We start from the raw sequence: 21,184 nt of genomic DNA, 5'->3' as shown, positions 1-21,184 counted from the left end.
CCTATACCCTTTTTGCCTGGGAGTAACTACCACTGAAATAAGTGGTACTTATTTTTGAGTAGGCATGTATAGATTTGCACAATAAGACTGTTCATACATTTCCCATCTCATATTTGTGCCTGACTCAGTACAATGTCCTGCAGATTTTAGCTAACTTTATTTTTCTTAAAAAAAAGCAGCAAGGGGAAAAAATAACTACGGTATATTTTCCTTGTTTTCTCCAATTCTGCGGCTCTTCTTTCATTCTCAGATTATGAGCGGCCATTTATCAATAAACCAGAGGCTCTTCTTATCTACAAGAAGGAGAATATCTGGGTCCCTTGCCTGGTATCTATTCCAGACCTTAACATCACTTTGCTCTCGGTAAGAAATCTCCCTGCGGGATGACTCAGGAATCTGCCTTATTTCAGTGTGAAGGGGAACAGAGAAAACACCCGGGGGTGTGTATGTGTGAAAAAAAAAACAGAAAAGAAAGAAACCCCCTAAAGGTGCTGTCCTTGCAAATCTGGATGAAATCCCTGGATGTAACCCCTGTGGATGTTTCCCAGTAACAGTTGTGGTTCCCCCATTTTGGATTCCCTTGCACTGCTGATTTCAGAGTCCCTTCAGATTGCTCTGAAACAGGCGCCCTCCAACTCTCATCAGCTCCAGCCAGTATGGCAAATGGTCAGGGGGAGGATGGGAACTGCAGTCCCAACAACATTACAGATTACCCATTCCCACTCTACAGTGTTAATGATCTTCTTTGAAGAGATACTACAGCATTATAATATATTATAATCTGGAGAAGGAAGTGGAACTCCTAGGGAGGGGAGGAAAACATTTCATATATATATTCAGTTATCTCTAAGGCTTCATTTTCTGGCACACCAGCATCAATTTATACAGTTCTCCTTTTCTGGGGGTCGCACTCCACTTTCTGCAGGCTGTGAGAACCATTTCATATGCACTGTTCCATCAAGTATACACTTTTCTGGGAGATGCATCCAATCATAGCCCCTGATGTTTGTTCCTGTATGATGCATGTTTTTGAAAATACATCTTTGCTTACATTTTACAGGTTTACAACCTATTTGGTGCACACCCAAATATAGCATGCGAAGCAGCCCTTTGCTAAAATGCATAAGCTGCAATCTTTTAAAGGGTTTCCCAGTTCTTAACAATGCTTGAAATACTACAAGAGTCCTGAGAAACTATGGAAAGGACCAGCACACTGTTTCATTTGCTGCTGTATTTACACTTCTCATGAAATGCAAAAAGAAACATTAGTCCTGGAAGGCCAGAACCAATTTCCATTACCTGAGGGAAATGGCAGCCTGTGCACAATGTAACCTCACCAGTGTCATAAATTCACTCTTTGGTTCACTCCTTCACTCTTTGGGCAAGCTGTCCTCTCAGCCATTTTTCTTGCCTCTTCCTCTCCTAGAATCCCAATAGTCGCATGACCAAAGCTTCATTGGAAGTACATTTGGATTTATGTTGGGGGTGTCAGTAGACACCCCCCCCCTCAAAATAACCCACAGGGTCACATACTGTAACAGAAAGCTCTCTATAAGTTTGGAGGGATTTCCCCACCCCCATCAGGTGTGAAATATTGGAACTAGTCTTGAATAACCCTTCAAAGAAATGGAGGATGCAGTATTAATGATACCACCCTGCACATCTCTTAAAAATAATTTATCTGTTTCTAGACAACCTCTCCCATATATCCGGACGGGAAGAACATTCTTTGGGACAACAAAAAAGGAATGCTGGTCCCCACTCACCTGATCAAGGACTCCTTGTTTGTTGAGTGCGAAACTTTCATTGATATGAAGCCCCGCAAATCAAGTTTCTTCCTTGTCCACATTGCAGGTGAATTTTGGAACAGAGTCAGTCACTGTGACAATCGACCTCTTAAAAGTGCTCAGGCAGTACGATAACCATTTTTCACACATGAGGCTTCCAGCCATTCTTGCTGCAGTCCCTTTGTAATGTGATTATGAAACCTGCTATGACCAGAAGGCTTGTTTTGTATTGTAAATGCCTCTGGTTTGCCTGCTACATCATCAACAAACAGCTTCAATTGTCATGTCCATGACTTCAAGCCATGATTGAAGGATTGATTTAGAAGGTGAGGAAGGCTCCAGGCACAGGCTCCAGGTGCCGGTTCTGGACCTAATCACCCAGACAATCGCCTCCAGTTCCCTCTGAGCCATAGGCCCCTACAGCAGCACAACTGTCCTTACTCTTAAGGGCTTATTAGTCTCCATGCCTGGCCAAGATGCCACTAGATGTGGATAGGCATTGGCCAAGTAGTGTATCACTCCAGGAACAGGGACTGTCCCTTTAAACTTCGCTATCCATCTCAGTGAGGGCAGAAGCTGGCAACCAAGCCAAAGGTAGGAGACTTGGATGGGTTTCAGGCATCATCAGAACAAGTAGTCACTGCGGAGCTGTCTGAGGTGCTGCCACTCCAACATGACCTCGCCATGCCCCTAATTCTGATAGACGCACGTTTGTGCCTAAGTACAATTGTGAAAATGCTAAATCTTACATATTAAAATCCAAAACACACATGCATTCACAATCTTGGGAACAGGCAGCCGGTGGCATCAGAGAACATTTCAGAATAAGGTAGGATGACGTGAAATGAAATTAAAGTTTAAAAATAAGGAAGCAAAATAAGCAATGTCTGGGTGCAAATAAACCCTCACATTCTATCTGTTCTATCTACAATGGCAGTCATCGTTACCCCTTCAAATGGGCACATATTCCTTGTTCAAAATGCACTTTTTGATATGGCACACCCTCATTCCTATTCCCTGCATATATCTTGTATTATTCTGTAGGATGTCAATTGACAGTTGAATAAGGAAGTAATCAACAAACTTTTAAGGCAGGAGGTTTGACCATCCAGAACCACAGTAGTCTGATAACACAGACAAATGGCTACAGAATTAAGCAAATATATGGTGGGGGGCATCTTAGACCAATGAGCCTGTGTTGTGTGGTTTGATTTTATTTTTTTATAAATTTGTTACAATTTTGTAGCAAGAGTTCTGTTCTCCCCCCCCCCCCAGGAAAAACTGTATTTGTTTAAGTAGTTGCCTTACTTTTACACCAGGGAATGAACTTTATGACATCCAGTTGTTTCCAAGGAAGGCCATGGAGCTTCTAGTGGGAGAAAAACTATATCTCAACTGTACAGTATGGGCTGAGTTTAATTCGGGAGTTGATTTCCAGTGGGATTACCCTGCGAAACAGGTAGGAATTGACATTATACTATTCAGTTTTTGCTTCTATGAGTGGTTTGTGTGCACTACTTTTAATTTTGGATCCATGGAGTGGAAGCAGAACACACACACACACACACACACACACCAATTCATGCATAGTTGACAAACCTAATTATACTGGTATAGTCACATCTGATGTTCCTTGTACTCTTTGCCTTGTTACTTGCAGCCTTCCTTTCCCCCTAAATTTACTCCCTGCAGAGAAAAAATGAAATAGCAATGCCTTCCTGAGTACATGCCAATTCAATCCAGTTTGGGGCATGTTTGCGTTCACAATATCCCTGACATCTCCATCACTGTTGGGATGGGCTGCAGCTCTCTGGCACAGCATCTGCTGTGCATGCAGAAGATCTGTGGCATCTCTAGGAAGAGCTGTGAATTGTCCCCTGCCTGAAAACCTGAAGAGATGCTGTCCGTCAGTGTAGACAGTACTGAGCTGGAGGAAGCAATGGTTCTAACTCGGTGAAAGGCAGCTTTCTGTGTCACAACAGCCCTACTCATATGTTTAATAGAATGGGTGTAGAGAAAGACATGTATGCCAGCCCTGCCCCAAAGGTTGCTGTCGCCGTAGGCTCCATCCCCAACATTTCTGGGACATTTTGCTGAGCAGACTAAATGAGATCAAAGGTTTACCAAGGAAGATGTAGAGGGAGGCTCCCGTGCAGGAGTTTCTTTGGGGAAGCAAGCTAGGGTGATAGAAAAAGGAGACTTGCCTCCTCCAAGTCACAGTGAGAGTCTTTGCTCCCCTATTGACCCACCCTGTAGACTTGCCTATGCTCGTCTTCATCGCTCCTTTTTCCTCTTGGCTCCTTATCTGGGAGGTAAATTATTATTATTATTATTATTATTATTATTATTATTATTTATTTGTACCCCGCCCATCTGGCTGGGTTTCCCCAGCCACTCTGGGCAGCTTCCAACAAAGACCAAAAATAAAATAAAATGTCACACATTAAAAACCTCCCTGAACAGGGCTGCCTTCAGATGTCTTCTGAATGGCAGGTAATTGTTTATCTCTTTGACATCTGATGGGAGGGCGTTCCACAGGGCGGGCACCACTACCGAGAAGGCCCTCTGCCTGGTTCCCTGTAGCTTTGCTTCTCGCAATGAGGGAACTGCCAGAAGGCCCTCGGCGCTGGACCTCAGTGTCTGGGCAGAACGATGGGGGTGGAGACACTCCTTCAGGTATACTGGGTCAAGGCCTTTTAGGGCTTTAAAGGTCAACACCAACACATTGAATTATGCTTGGAAATGTACTGGGAGCCAATGTAGGTCTTTCAAGACCATTGTTATGTGGTCTCGGCGGCCGTCCCCAGTCACCATATGTGTTTGCAGAGGTGTTCGCACTTCACATCCACACAGTTATGCAACACCTTATATGTCTGGAAGTTCTTCTATGCATGTACAAAATATCCCTCCACACAGCAAGCTAAAGTGTTAGGGGAAAACTTTTTAGCCTAAAACTCTCCTTGAAATGGTGGTTTTCCTATACACAAAGAATCCTCTTGTATGAAGGAACATCCAGTCATCTGAGCTCCCTTGCTAGCTGATGTGGTTTAGCCCAGATGCAAGTTTACTTTACCAGCTGGGATTAGGTTTTTGACTACTCTGTCATTCCCCTTTTAAATCAGCCTTCTCCAACCTGGTGCCCTCTGGGTATTGTTTGACTACAACTTCCAACATCCCTGACTGTTTGTCTTCCGGCTGGGGTTGGTGTGAGTAGTCCAAAGTACCAGGAGGGCACCAGGTTGGGGAAGCCTGCTGCGGTGGGGAGGGCGTACTCCAAGCTTTATATTTCCTAATATCTTATATGTTTATTCCTTTCCTTCTGTTGCCTTCTTCTGGCAGATGAACCGGAAAGTCACAGAACTGCCTGAGAGGCGCTCCCAGCAGACACACACTGAACTTTCCAGCATCTTGATCATCCAAAATGTGAGCCTACAAGACCTGGGAAAATATACATGCAAGGCTAGCAATGGGGAGCAAGACTTGAAGGAGAGCATAGATGTCATCGTACATGGTAAAAACCATTAACTCAGGATAAGAAAACCTTGTAGGAGCTTCTGGTGTGTTAGCATGGTGGCAAACAGTTTAAAGGCAGCTGGTGTCTTTGTGAAACAGTGGAGATCAGACATGATAAAGGAAGCAGTGGAGAACTTCCTGTGAAGACTGACCTTTTGTCCTCTGTTCCCTGCCATATGAAAATGTGTGTGAGTGTGTGTGTGTGTGTGTGTGTGTAAGTAAGAAAGAGGGAGAGAAATGCTCCTGCTAGACAACAGCAAAGGATATTGTATGTTCCCTGACATGACATGATTCTGAGTTAAGTCATGCTGGTACTGATACCAAACTCCATATTATCACTGAGATGTCAGAACAGATGTTCCCTTTCTCTCTAAGGACTGCCGTTTTTATAGCAGCTGAAACTGTCCACTTGCCCTCCTTATGCCTATGTCATTCTATAGGTAGTAACTATAAACTAACCACCACCCATACAATGAAAACTTTTACTTGAGCTGAAAAGTTATGGCAAAGGTAGCGGTAAGGGTTAGTTAAAATATCCATCCGATGCAAGGTTATTTGCAGGATAAGGCATGGTAGCATTGTCAACGTTTAAGAAAGACAGGTCCCTGTACCTTCACAGAGCAAACTGTGAATCAGCGTGAACAACTGTTCTCATGTCTGCACAAATTCATGGATACACAGATTCAGTATCTAATGGGCATCTGTGCATACGTGATGTTTATTTCCAAGCAGTGCATACTTCTACTATGTGTATGGATTAATGCTATCTAATCTCTGCTGTAGCTCCAGCATGCTCATCTCACAGCTTTCACCCTGCTTTCTTCTTCTTCTCTCTTATCTGTCTTGTTTTCACAGAGAAACCCTTCATCAATGTGGAGTGGAGGAAGGGTCCAGTGATTGAAGCAACAGCAGGAGATGAAATGGCGAAGCTGCCGGTGAAAGTGGTTGCCTACCCCCAGCCTGAGTTCCAGTGGTAATGCACTCCCCCTCTTAGCATATGGGCTTAGCAGGCTTCAGGGCTGACCTTTGTAGAGAAGGGGAAAAGAGGAGGAGAAAGGCCCCTGTCTTGCTGAAATTGATTTTGTGAGAGGAGTGACACTGCCCTCCCACACGGCTTGAGGGTTCTGATTTGGAGGTCTGTTTCAAAACCTGAGCGATTCTTCTTGACTGCCGTGATCCTTAAGCTTGACTCATTACCCACCATTTTAATATTGTATAGCAAAGCAGGCTATTCTTTTCACCAGAGATATAAAAATTCTTCCTCGTCTTTTCTCCAGAGTTCTGGCAGACGTTAGAGGCAGGGAGAAACAATCTTTCTCATCATTCACTTTGTTGGCAAACGCACGCCACACAAACACACAAATGTTCTCCACCCACACACAAGTGCTGTCTCACATTCCCTGTGGCTATGTAAACACCTGTTAACACTTTCAGAAAGCTGAGGTCCTCCTGACTAAGGGAAAGTCGTGGAATCTGGTACTGAGGTGGCAAGTGTTTGGGTCTAGACTTGCACCTCAGTCCCGGTCAGAGGGGATAATAGCTGAGCTCCCTGGGGGTGTCACATATATCCTGATCTCATTCTGATCAGCCAGTGGATTCCATCTCTCACAAACTCACTTCATTCTGTCATATCAGCTTGTGCTGTGTGTAAAATTATAAGTAGTATAAGCCCTTCACTTCAGCCCCTTGCTCAGTTATGTAGCAATGACTTGCCATAAATGGCACTTTTGCAAGATACCACAAGGCAGTGAAGTGTCATTTCATAAGGGCAGGACACGCCTGTCATTTTAAATTTCTCTCCTTTTTTTCCTCTCCCTTTTTTCCAATCTCACAGTCAGTTCTCCATACTTCCATTTCAGTTTACAATTAAAAAAATTCTCATGAAAATTTATCAGAATTTTAGTACGCACTTCTCATATGTACATTTTTACAATTTTACCTATTAAACACAATTTTGCAAGTGATTTTCCGTAACATTTTTGGATGTTATCTTCACTAACGTATGTATTTTTAAATGCACATATTTACCCTTGCATATACATTTTTAAAAAACATTCTTTGGTTTGATAATGCATTGCAAAATTTGGAGAAGTGTGGATTTTGAGGAAAAGCTGTGTTTTGGGATCTTGTATTGTTTTGAGAAATGCAAATTAAGTAATTTGACATTACATTGCAAACCTAATTTCCCCTGCATTTTATACATCTGAATTTTGCCTTGGGTGGTTGTCAGTGTTTTCCCTTTGGCCAGAAAACGCAGCAAGCTTTCCTGGAAGGGGAGGAATTCGTGAGAGGCCTCCCTTTGAGGAAGTGCCTCCTGCCATGGACTGAAGCCCTGTGACTGCCTTTTGGGAGGAACGTGCTAATCCACACACCCCTCTCTCTTTCTCTCTCTGCTTCTGCCCAGGTTTAAGGATGGAAGGTTAATTTCCAACAGGCAGTCTCAATATTCCCTGCAGATCAAGGATGTGGCAGAGCAGAACTCTGGCTCCTACACGTTGGTTCTGAAGAACGGGCCAGCTGGACTGGAGAAGAGCATCAGCCTCCAGCTGGTGGTCAACGGTAAGGAGGTTAGACTAATGGGAGAGGAATGTCCTGAAACCCTGTGCAGTTCGACAGATGTTTGTACCTGATGTCATTTGGACTTGTGTGGTTGTTTATTTTAACAAGTCCGTGCTATAGAGGATGGAGACCATAGTCCTTTGCCCCTCACCCCTGGCCCCAGTCCAAATTGGCCCCATGTGCATCCTATTCACAATGGGAGGGGAGCTGTCATTGGCAAGAGGGGAGCTGGCTCTGTCTGGGAACATGGCAAGGGCAAAAGGGTTGGAACCCCTCTTCTCCCCACACAAGGCTGAACAATGAGGATGACATTGCATCTAGAATGACTCCTTATCGGTTTGTGTTATCTTTCCCTCTCTGGGATTTCTCTGTCCTTTCAGATCAGAAAGTTATAAAATGAATGCCATTGGGTCAATGGGTTTTTTTAAATAAAAAAATAAAATATAATATGATGAGTAGGGCAAAGAAAGGGTGTCAGGTTTGGAATGGCGGGACCCTCTGTTCAAATACCTTTTCTGACTGCACATAATGGCAGCAGATCCATGTCTCAAGATTTGATTGCCATCAAAATCCCTATATAAAATGGTTTAGTGCAGGCAGGTGGGAGAAACTGAAATCTTCTCCCACCCCCATGTTCCCACTCCCACTGACACTGCATTCTAAACAAAGTTCTCTTTCATTGGGGCTTTGTTACCATTGCCAAGGAAAGGCTAAAATGTAATTTGGAGGTGGGAAAAACAATTTCACTTCCCCCCCATCCTGCACATTAAATCCCCCCTCCCCGCCCTTCTCTGCTTTGTAGGGATTCAGCACCACCAGTCTGGGTCTCATTGTATTTGGCCAGGGGTAGGCAACCTAAGGCCTGGGGGCCGGATGCGGCCCAATCGCCTTCTCAATCTGGCCCACGGATGGTCCGGGAATCAGCATGTTTTTACATGAGTAGAATGTGTCCTTTTATTTAAAATGTATCTTTGGGTTATTTGTGGGGCATGGAAATTCGTTCATTTTTTAAAATCAAAATATAGTCCGGCCCCCCACATGGTCTGAGGGACGGTGGACCAGCCCACGTCTGAAAAAGGTTGCTGACCCCTGTATTTGGCCCTCAATAGCAGCAGACAGGAGAGTGGAATGTGGGAGGGGTATGAGGAGTAAAATTGGGGAGGGTCCTCATTCAGGCTACCAAAGGATCTGCAGTCTTGTGACTCCATGATATCAATGCACAAGAAAGAATTGCAATAAGTGAGTTTTCCTGGAGCTAGTCCAGCATCCATAACATGCCTGGCAGTCACATCACTGTAGTGTTTATAGAGGAAGAAAATAACTTCCCAGTGTTTTAAATTAGGATTGGGCAGAAGGTAGATTGGGATCTAATGTCAGACCTTTGGATGATTTGCAGTAGATCAGCAAGGGCTTCTGATTCCCAGCTGTCTAACAATAGCAACAGTTTAAACTCTGCACACCCTCACCCCCATGCACCAAATTAGTTGAAAAAGAACACCAGGAGCAGGATTCTCCTAACAATCCCTGTCAGCAGAAGCCCTGAACAAGGACTTTTACCTGTGCAATGGGACTTCCCCACCTCTCCTCCCACCCACCATGAACTTGGGGCTGGAGAACTCCCAAGAACAGCACACCGAGGGAGAAGAGGGGGGTCATTCGGCAAGCTGAATTGCTTGCACACTTGGAAGTCTATAATAGTGCAGTATTGAATTCCACCCAATGAATGGGTGTTTTGTGCGAAGGACTTGTGAGCTTGGTTATGGGAACTGCTCATTCATTCCTAGACTGAGCATGTGCTCAGAGGCTCCTTGTTCCTTAATTCTGAACTTACATCCACGTACCTGATCCACTAATTTGCACCTGGTTCTGGTTGGTGGTCCTTGATGTTGTAGTAGAAAACAAAGTAGATCTCGCAAGCCTGACGCCCACCCAGCCGTACTCTAAATGCACCCATAGCTTATGCTCAGGTTATTTTATCCATTGCATTTAGTACATAATTTCTTAAATGAGAGGTGTGCCAGGTAATTGTACATTACCTGCTGGTAGTTCAGCATTTGCTTGCTCTCCTGTAACAGTTGCCCTCAAGCAATGATGTGTCATTCTCTTCCTCAAAACAATGACTTCCAACAGGGACAGGGAAAGACCAATGTACACTGCCTCCATAGTGCTATCCTGCTTAATAGAAGGCAGCACCAGCATTGGCCTGTGGGGTGGGGTGGGGTGGAGCTGCAGATCCACCCTCACAATGCCTGTATCACTTACATTGCACCTTACCTGTATGGAACCTCCCCACCCCTTCCCCACTCTCGCCTGGTAAGCAGCAACAACCTTGCTGCTGGGAAGCTAGTGTTGCAGCTCCACCACACTGGGTGAGGCACTTTTGGACAGAACACGGCACTGGTGAGGTTGAGGCTGTACAGGAGCACCAGCTGAACCAATCAGGTGATCCCACCCTGACATTGCTGCCCCACTCCAGCCCTGCCCAGGTAAGCTGCAGTGACATCAGTGCTGCTGGGACCTAGAGCAATTCTAAGGGAGAGGAAGGAGTATAATTACTACTACTACACAGCAGCAACACGAGGTTGGGAGGGGAGGGAGAAGATTGACGGAGATAGTGTGGGTGATTATTGGCAGAGAGAGCAGCAGAGGCAACCATCCCAGAACAGTTATTACTTACAAGGCTGATACATCAATATTCTTCTTATTTCAGTTCCTCCACAAATCCATGAGAAAGAAGCAACTTCACCCAACATCTATTCCCGTAAAAGCCGACAGGTGCTCACCTGCACTGTGTATGGCATCCCAGCACCAGAGAAGATCCAGTGGCAGTGGAGGCCTTGGACACCCTGCCCAATGTTCTCCCGTCACAATCTGTAAGTGACTGGCCTCCTTTGATCTTTGCCGTGTTCTTGATGCTGCAGCAAGGGAGGAAGACCTTGGCATGTTTCTTCATGCAAATGCATATGAGATGGTCACCGCAAGAGGGTCACTAGGGATGTGCATTGGATGAATGCCAAAGCGGGCTACTTCGGACAGATTTCAGGCATCTCCGAGCTAAAGTGGTATCTCTTCAGTATGCCCCAAACCGAAGTGGGATTTAGGGCACTTCAGTTATTTGGATATTTAAAATATTGCTGGTTATGTTGTAGAGGTGTCCCTAGGAAAGTATGCCATTTTCATAATAAAATAGTTGCCCACAAAACCAGAGGGAGAGAAGCAAATTCCTTTTAGTTCTTCCCATCCTCAAAAAGCACCCAGCACAAAAAAACATTTTGTATTTTGGCAGGTTTCTTACAAAGAGGGGGCTGTCTGGTGTATGCTATTTGCATACAGATTGCATACAAAATAAGAGGGGAACTTAAGTGATTTCTTTTTTGACCATCCTAAAATGGAAAACCACTTGCAGGAAAACCACTATGGCTAGATTAAAAAGTGCCAGAGTACATCCTCTCAGAAAAGGCAAACAAGAGAGCAAATTTCATACACTTCTGCCAAAAGGTAAAATAATTGTAGACAATTCTGGTTTTGTTTTTAAAGGTGCCTAGTACAAAAACTAATGGAACTATTTGGCAGGCTTTATCCACTAAGCCTTGAAATTTAATGCAAGTCCATTAAAAATGAAACTGTTTTTTGTTTTCCTATTTGTTCCTTACAAATTTGGATTTGGACCCAAATCAAAATGGGTAGCCTCCGTGTTGCTGTTGCTAACTGTTGCTGTTGCTGTTGCTGTTGCTGCTGTTACTTGCCTACCCTTCACTTTAAGGTGCCAGGACAGGCTACAACAATTAAAACACAATGTTAAAAATGGATTAAAACAACTTACAGTAATAGAAATGAAGCCATTTGTGTGCAGTGGCTTCTTGCACTTACAGGACAATATTTATCCACACTGCCTTTTGGAGAACATTTGTAGTGGCATGGAGAGTGGTGTGAGTACCTGTCCATTTGAAGGGCATGCCATAAATAATGTTGGCCAGGAGCTAAATGCAGCTGTTCCTTCACTTTAAAACCTATGAATAAGACCTAATTCAAATGTCATAATAAGCTGGTATTATCACCTTGATCTCAGAGAGGTATTATTGTCCAGCATCTGTAGGTGAAAGTACAAATGGTGGTCCTTGTGCAAGAGCATCAGTTTTTTATTCATATGAGTGGAGCAGACAATGAGGTTTACCCTCCTGCCTGCATCTTCTAGTCCCAAGAGAGGGGGCTATTCATTTGGCCCACAAAATTCTCCCTCCTTATGGGTGTGACTGGGGTGGCATGAATCCTGACTACTGGAAAAGAGATTCCATGCTTCTCTAGCAACTAATTGTGCCATGGGGGTGCATTTTAGATTTCTCACAGAGCAACACAAAGGAGCAGGGTTAAGAGCAGGGGTTTAGACAGGTTTTTCTTCTGGTGTTGAATATGTAAAAATGTTGCTGATTACTCCTGCATAGAATTATCCTGCTAGTGCTTTTTCTTTGATTTCTCTGGCCACTGAGGACTGAACTATTGGCTTAGGTCCAAACTAGGCATGCCATGGGAGATTCAAGAACTGGATGTCTCATTTTTCCAAATAAAAACAAGCAGCTACAGAGGGCTCATATTTGGATTGAAACTGCTGTGTTTGGGAAGGGAGAACATAGCAGTACTGTATGGGTAGATGTACATTTTTGCCCTCAGAGTTGATTTAAATCAGGGAAATGTAATGCAGGCACAGGGGTGTTAAAAAGCAAAACAATTTCCCCACAACATGGCAGTGACAATCTGAATGAGGGGCCCTGTGGCTACTTTTAAATATTTTTAAAAGCTGGGGAACCTGAGCCCATAACTCCTGCATCAATTTCAAGTTTGGCCCTTCCGTGTCTGAAAACTTGTTAGGATCTAGGCCTAGTTTAAAGTAGAGCTGAGAAGCAATTGTTCACAAACATGAACAGGCCAGCAGCTGCATGAAAAGGCAATTTGTAAAGTGGACTCAGCTCAGCCATTTGACAGAAAAAGAACGAGAAATGCAGTGGTCTAACATGAAGAATCACCTATAAATAAGTGGCTCTTCAGTCTTCACAGACATTTATCAAACCAAAGCTGCTTTGCCTGGTGCAGTTTGCACCATCTTAGGAAGCTGTAGAGATTTGTTAGCCTCTTCAAGAGATTTGTTTCTGAGCATGCTAGTGGCAGAACTCAAAACTTGCCTGCTGCTTGTCTGCAGGGACAATGAAGGCAGAAATTATTACAATGGCAGAGTTGTGAGGTTTTCAATGTGTGTGGGTTTTTCCTGCAGAAAATTTATGTAGCTGCCAGAAAATGTCTAGGTAGGAAGTGGCATCTAAGGCGTTTAATACTCTATTTAACAGAAACAGACTTAGAAAGATCGATGGGAGTCTGATACAAAGTTTTACAAAGATGTGTTTCAATGCCCTTGTTGCTTACCAGAACAATATCTCATAAAAACAAATCTATATGAGTAATGCTGTATAATTCATGCACCTCAGAAGGTTCTAGTAGTGCTAATAGATAAAGGGGTTTTTTTAATAGTCAGAATGCAGAGTGAGATGATCCAGTGGTTGTTGAAAATAAAACTAGATAAGAATATGTTTGGATCCCAAAGTGTTGGCACAATGAAAAAAAAGGGTATACTGTATAAAGAATTCCCTAGATGCCAAAATCCAAGTTTGGGGCAAGTACAGAAAAAGCTGCACAGGCAGTAAAACCTGGATTAGTTACAGTAGTGAAAGTTCCCAAATTATTGGTATAGGAACTCAAGAATGGCTTGTTAGAGCCATGTGGCTAAGTTGGAGCAACCAGCTTAGCCTCTTCACATGCTGAGCTTCTCCCACAGACTAGGAAGAAACGATAGGCTTGATTACCTAGTTCCTCCCAAGGTGAGGGGAAGTGGGCATAACTAAGCCTGGCAAAACAGCTTACTCTATGGTATTAACCCCTTCGTGTGTTAATCAGACTTAAGCACATTGGTTATGTGAGGCTGGTTATCCCACACAAAGAAGTTATGTTACTTCAATAAATTCCACAAAGGCAGAAGCTTGAAATCGCAAATCTGTCAAAGTAAAGTGTGAAAGCCTGCAAAAATGACTGAACAGTATGTTACCCCAGCAGTGGAACATACGCTCCTGCCACCTAAATTGGGTGCATAGGGCATGCCCTAAGGGGGCAGGGGCGGTGGGAGCCTGCTGCGCCCAGCCAGGCATGATAATGCTGCCTTGGCAGCATCCTCACACAGCACTGCCCGGCCGAGGAGAGGGGCAGCAACACTGCTGCTGTGACTATCCTCCTTCTCTCCGCCTCCCGGGTCAGACCTGGCCCAGGAGCTGGAGCCAGGCCCAGTAAGGGAGTCTGGGAGGGGCGCCTAGTCATGCCCCTCTCAAAACTGTGCCCAGGGCCATGCTCCCCACACACTATGCCTCTGTGTGACCCCAAGATCATATTTGATTCAAAGTGACGATGAAGCTTGAGTAAAAGCTGAGTGAATGTAGAAGTAGCAGATTCACGCAAGTTAAAGTCATAAGGCAGAATGTATGGAGCTCTTATGATACTAAGTGATAGGAAGACTCATAAAAAGTTTTGGACTCCAAGATGCCTGTGACTACATCAAGAAGCAGAGAGATTAAAAAAGCCCATTAGATTGGGAGAAGAATAATGTGTGAGAGAAAGAGAGAACAAGAATACGAAACAAAGTGGTCCACTTTGTTTCGACTGTGTGGAGGGAAACAGTTCTTGGAAACATTAACACAGAATTGAAACATAGGGCAGCAGCCATTTAATAAATGAGAATTTTACTGGCCTTCAGCATTTTAACTCCAAAACAAACCCCTTAGTGCAACGGTTCTGAGAATGTGAAGTAGGCCTGTCTCCAAGGAAACCTGGGCAGCTTGCTAAGAAAGGCTTGAACTGCTTGTTTTCTCCCAGACTGTTTAGTATCTGTGCTTCAACTGGGTGAGATGCAGGGTGCTTATTTTCCCTGTCCCAAGCAATGTAGCCCAAAGAGCTGTGGAGGCTGCTAAAAAGGTAAAGGACCCCTGACAGTTAAGTCCAGTTGTGAACGACTATGGGGTTGCGGCGCTCATCTCACTTTACTGCATAGCTGTCAACTTACGGATTTGAAAATAAGGGACCAGCAGCCAAAATAAGGGACCTGCAGCCTCACCTGTTCCAGTCTTCCTGTCCTCCTGCAGTCTGGTCAAACTCATGCTGGTAGCTTCGAGAACACTGTCCAACCAACTTTGTAACCAGAGGTTTAACTGAATAGAATCTGAATCACATGCACAAGGCCTATGCAGCCTCAACTTAAGATGGCTTTGCACTGCAAAGTTTGCAGCAACCCGTGCAACAAAATGGCGTCCAGCATTCAAAAAAACCCCTCAGCTTGCATTAACTAGCCACACACAAGGCATGCTAGCTCCACACACCCCCAGTCGTTCTTAGACTTCTTATTGGGTGAGCAACACAGCCAAGCAACACAGTTGGAGCCTCCTTCCTCCCTGGCCGGCAGGGAGGGAGGGGAGGAGCTGCTTCCTTTGAAATTTAAGGGACATCATTTAAGGGACATTTAAGGGACATCTATCAATAAGGGACAGCAGCGGGATATGGCGCTGGAATAAGGGACTGTCCCTTCAAATAAGGGACACTTGACAGCTATGCTTTACTGGCCGAGGGAGCTGACGTTTGTCCACAGACAGTTTTTCCGGGTCATGTGGCCAGAGCAGCACATGGAAAAGCCGTTTACCTTCCCACGGAAGCGGTACCTATTTATCTACTTGCGCTTGACGTGCTTTTGAACTGCTAGGTTGACAGGAGCTGGGACTGAGCAACAGGAGTTCACCCCGTCACGGGGATTTGAACCACCGACCTTCCGATCGGCAAGCCCTAGGCTCTGTGGTTTAGACCACAGCGCCACCTGCATCTCTTGTGGGTGCCCCATAATTTTCCTTTTTCTCTTGCTGGTTGACTGGAGAAGCTTGTGGTGATTTGCAGTAGTATTCAGCATGCACCAGTTTGGAAGAGGCAGTAGTGCTAGAGGTTCTTTTCCTCATGGAGGCCCTGTTTGACCAGGTGTGACAGACTCTGGATGTGGCGAAAGTAGTTGTGGAACTGCCCTTAGAAACAAGGACAATTTATATGACCTCTATCTCTGTCTGAATGGTTATTGTGCAGGAGACAAGCTGCCTCCTGTTTCTTTGGGTACTGCTGGCAGGACATTTTACAGCAAAGGTCTATTATTATTGAGAAAGAAAGATAGAAAGAGGCCTCTAAGATAGAGAGGAATGTGACAGGGAAGCATTATTGACCCAGGAGGAAGTGGGGCATCTATAAAAATACTTATGCCGTAAATGTACTGTTTGACTGGCTGAGGAAACAAGGGCATTTCCAGTCCCATCAGAATGCTTTGTGGCCTTGTCAGGAAGGAGAGGAGTTGTTGAATTATTAGCACTGTCTCCAAGGCCACAATCTTTATGCTTATCCCAGCTTCAGAGGATGCATCATGATTTCCTGTTGTTTAAGCAGATTCTCACCCTTGTTATGGTACACTAAGTGTGCTAAACATCTGTCCCCTCATCTTCTCTAATGAAGGCATGTTGTTTGGGCAGAGGAGCACACTATCTGCCAGATGTTAATTTGGGTGCCAGAACTATCCAACACTCTCAGAAATGTTTTGGGCCACCAGTTGTCCATACCTGGTCTACTGCATACACAGCAGTGCAGACACTTTATCCAGGTACCCACATTGCATTACATTTGAACCCGACTTTCCAGCAGACACCTTCTGACACATGTTGCAGGATGCCACACCCTGTAGCATACTCTCTCTTAACTCTCAGTCAGTGTCCCTTAGATGCATATCAATCCCCTGACATCCCACATTAAAAACTCTTTCAGGTTGTGTGCACACCATATATCTAACACGCACATCCACACAGCATGGCATGAAGGCTATATTCTTCTCCTGCTTTTGCTCCCCAGACACTGGCACCCCATCTGGTCAAGGTTCCAGGCAGAGGGAGGGGCAAGGTGCAGGGAGCTTAACTGTGCAGGCATGGCAAAGGAGCCAGTCCAGTGCTCTTGCCACACATCACCCTGCCTGCACAACCTTGAGCTTTCTGGACCTTACCACCCCACCAACTGCTGCTGGCTCCATATAACAATCTGATAGCTGTATATGAAATATCCTTTCATTTTTTACCCCTTTTTAAAGCAATCTAAGCTAGTGGTTATCACCACATGAAATAGAGCGAATTGTTCACTACATTAAGAGAAGTGCTTATATTCCATCTCTTCTGACTCTCTTGCTATCACTGGCGATCCTTGATTTCTCATACTGTGGGAGAGGGAGAACATTTTCTCTTTATCCGTTTTCTCTGTACCATGCAATGTTTTATAATGCCCCCTCGTGCTCCCCCTTAGGCATTTTCCCTCTCCTCCTAATTATATTAGAGGCAGCATTGTATGTTAATGCCCTGTAATCTTCCCAGTAACGTCTTTTATTGGCTAACCAAATCTCCTGTTTCTCTCTGTCTCTTCTTCTTTCATGGCTTCTGGATAAATAGGAGCAGGAGGAGGACTGTCCGGCGCCATCAGCGAGACCGGATGCCCGAGTGTAAGGACTGGAAGGATGTGTCGCAGCTGGATGCTGTGAATGCCATTGAAAGCATTGACACCTGGACAGAGTTTGTGGAAGGAAGGAACAAGGTGAGGACACATGTTTCTCTTTGTCCTTTCTGCGTTGGAAAGAGGTAGAAGCACCTCGAGCTCATGAGACGGAGCCTTCTAAGGCCAAACTGTTTTAGCTGATTTTGCAGCATGAAGCCAAACTGTGAGTTGACTTCCATCATGTGGTCAGTTTTATGCAGCTAAATGATTACACATTTAGTAATCAGTTTTTGTCTTATCTATACCTTTATATGAAAAACCAAAGCCAGTTTTGGATAACCTGTTAAGATCCTTACTACCAATTATGATACTTGAGAGAGGTATAAAATGTGAAGACTGACATTTCTGAATACATTCACATGAAATAAAAAATAGTTCACAATGCGGGGGGGGGGGAGGACTCTGAAGAAATGAAGGCTGCAGAGTGTGAAACTTCCATAGCTGTCATGTACACCTAATATGGCTGACGTTACTCAAAGGTTAAGAATTCACCAGATTTATGTGAATGGCACTGGCAAATTTGGGGGCAAACGTTGTATGAATATGCAAAGGAAGGAATACTAGAGACAGTGATCATAATGATCTAAATTTGAGATGCCCAACAATATTCATTCCAAACTCAATTCCATAAGAATATATATCACAACTGTTTTTAAGACTCAGGCCAGCATTCTGATTATTAAACTACACTTTGTCCCACATTAAGCTAGATTCAGTGAAACTGCTGAAAATTAAATTTGATGTCACAGTGGCAGAACCACCTTGGTCCTGCTAAATATAAGGGGTGGGTGGGAATTGGAATTGAGAACTTGAGGTGGAATGGCAGGGAGAACCCTTTTCCTATCCTTATTTTTTGCCCCCAAACTACTGTGCTTCAGCCATTTTTCTCCTGGTTGGAATTTCATAAAGCCACTCAGGGATGGTGGGACAGCTGAGGTAGGACATTTAAGGGGTAAAAAACATAGGCAACAAGAGTCCAACTCTTCCATCTTGCTTATGCTGTGTTTTCAGTCACCCCACTCACCTGCCCCCTACTTTCTCTCGATTCAACTACCAGACTCAATGGGCCATTATGAACAGTTTGGCCCTGTACACTATCCCAGTACAAATATGTGGATCCAAGTGTATGAAGTGTTGCTTTGAAGTGTGAGAGGTTCCATTGGACATTACACTATATTTCCTTTCTGGAATGATTTTTTTTCTTTCTCTCCAGTCCTGATGCATGACTAGCTGGCATTTAAAGGCTGTTTCTTTCCATCCCCCCTGTATAAATGCCAGAGTCATGTGTGCTTTTCTATGACTAGTTTCCTGTTCTAGGTGACAATGTCAGTTACCAAACACGCGTGCATAATAGTGATGCAGGCTAAAGAACAAACAAATGGTTCCCAGTTTCCTGAAGTCACTTCCTGTTTTCATACGCCCCTCCAAAATCACTTCCTGTTCCAATTTCAGTCAGGAGTTGGAAAGCAACAGAAAGGATGATGGGAAGGAGAGAGGCATGTTTCATGCTCTGATGCAGGCTGTGTTAATGGCTTATACCAAGAGACAGTCTGTTTTCTGAACCTATCCTAATAATAGACAAGTCATATTTGGTGATATTATTTGGGATAGTAATTTAACATATATTACATTCACTTCTTTTACTTTCCTTTCTCTCCTTCAACCCATTCCCCCCCCCCCCTGCTTTGTCCTTTACAGGATCCATTGCCATATATATTTCTTTATTTCCTCCCCCCGCCCAAGTTACTAGTAGGGAAAGAAGCATGAATAGAAAACATTTGTAAATAACTTGCAATTCTGACTCAGCCAGTCAGCCCCTCAAATGCTTGGGCTCTGGTAATGCTCCTGGAGTGGTGAGTGGTGTCTCCAAAAGCTGTCTCGCATTTCCGTTATGTGATGGCATTTTTGCATTTGTTTATTTTATTGTTGTTAGCTACCTGAATCATATTCAGTGGAAAGGTGGGCTATATGTTTCATAATATGAGTATGCCAGTATAAGAAAATAGCTAGTCTTTTGGCCTTCAAAACTTTTGCTAATGGAATTGATACTCCAGAACATTAGGAAAGTCTCCTGTCTATGAACAGGTCACTAGATGCAGCTCTGGGTACCACTATTTAAATTTGTTTGTTTCATTGATACCAATTCAAGTAGAGGAAGAACCCAAAGTTGCTGGTTTTTCCACTGAGCGACAGAGTGGCTCTGCTTCCTTTCTTCTTCCTCTGTGGGCAGTCTGACGGAATGGCGGCTACTAAATGACCGCTGATGCGGGGAGAAACCTGATGGAGCTGGTTTCTCAGCAGAGCTAATGGAATGGCCCTGCTTCCCTCCTTCATTGCAACCTGAAGGAATGTCTGTTACAAGACAACAAACGAGGAATAAACTTCCCAGGGTTAATTGATTTCATTTGATGAATGAATTTCTAACCAGCCTTTCAGTTTACAAGAAGGATTCCCCAGAGCACAGACTGAAAGCCACTCCTATGTAGTTTCTGAAATAGAAGAAAGCAGGACTATGCAGATAGGTGGAATAGGCTTATAACACCAGAATAGTTAATTTCCAAGCATAGGTTATAAGACAAATTGGAAGCAATAGGAATTAAATCTAGATGATGGACGTTGTGCATACCCTGTTGTGCATGGTTTTGTACTGTTTTGTACTGTAGAATTTGTTAAATATTATATTATTTGGTTTATATTATAAACCAAAATATTATGTTGGTTTAATTGCACTAGCCAGCAGCTGTGTTGACATTTTGTGGACCACTGCATATATCATTAAAGGAACTGGAGCTATCCTTCCACAGATGATCTGCAAAGGTCAGCAGAGCAGATCCATCTTAGAGTGGGCTTGTCCACGTTTGAGCATTACTTAGTTCTTAATCCACCCCAATTCAAATTAGACTGGAGTGGTCTTTCCCATTCATACTAGCAGGCATTCTATTTTGCGTTTGTTGTAGCCTTCTAATTTCTTGATTCTATTATGCCAGTTAAGGACTGACAGGGCATGCATGCAGGTACGTGCACCTTGTTTTGTTTTGTTTTTGTTTCTTAACATCTTTGCCCAAGAAGTGTGCAAAAACACGCTGTCAGGCAATCATAAATTTGCTTGTGCAGTTTTCTAGTTCTGTGCAAATCTGAGGAATCAAAAGAATATCAAAAGAATAAAATATCAATATGAATGACTAGGCTCCTGACTCACTAGGATGCTGGAAAAGAAATGAAATCAATTGTAAAATTTCAGCACCCACTTTTCAGATGGCTGCCCAATGTAATTGGTGTAGAAATTTTTCATGTGCTTTGTTTGTGCAATTTTCTGGTTAATGCAAATCTGTGGGATCAAAGGCTGGGGGTGGGGTGGGGTAGGGGGAATCCTGCATTCAGGAGAACACCAAAAACAGTTACGGGCACAGCTGGAAAAGCAATGAAAGCACCGATGAAGTAGCAGGCATGGAAAGAGCAGTAGCAGAAAGTGACAATTGATTTACCCATCCAAAACACACCAAAACAAATGATCTGCAAACCCTGGGTGAAGTGGTTTGCAGCCAAATTTTCCCCAGTTTATCAAAGTATCCCTGTATTGTGTAAACCTAAATTTACAGGGGGAAAGCCCTGAGATTGGTGTTGTTTGAAGGTGACATCATGTGGACTAAGCAAATTAAATGGGGATGCAAACAGCT

General features: G+C 43.9%; 1 protein-coding gene across 5 annotated transcripts in view; it reads left to right on the top strand.

The window, feature by feature from the left end:
- FLT4 (fms related receptor tyrosine kinase 4) overlaps nt 1–21,184 on the top strand; it is a 93,389-nt gene that overhangs the window by 40,905 nt on the left and 31,300 nt on the right. For all 5 annotated transcript variants that reach the window (XM_083728355.1, XM_083728356.1, XM_083728359.1 and 2 more), the window contains exons 4-11: nt 251–363; nt 1,692–1,854; nt 3,107–3,246; nt 5,127–5,298; nt 6,156–6,273; nt 7,705–7,859; nt 10,570–10,732; nt 17,405–17,546. In XM_083728355.1, the coding sequence (XP_083584481.1) occupies nt 251–363; nt 1,692–1,854; nt 3,107–3,246; nt 5,127–5,298; nt 6,156–6,273; nt 7,705–7,859; nt 10,570–10,732; nt 17,405–17,546 (1,166 nt within the window). The remainder of the gene's footprint in view (nt 1–250; nt 364–1,691; nt 1,855–3,106; nt 3,247–5,126; nt 5,299–6,155; nt 6,274–7,704; nt 7,860–10,569; nt 10,733–17,404; nt 17,547–21,184) is intronic.

The sequence above is a fragment of the Podarcis gaigeae genome, assembly GCF_964106915.1.
Source record: "Podarcis gaigeae genome assembly, chromosome: 2".
NCBI lineage: Eukaryota > Metazoa > Chordata > Lepidosauria > Squamata > Lacertidae > Podarcis > Podarcis gaigeae.
This window is presented reverse-complemented; position numbering and strand designations above follow the sequence as displayed.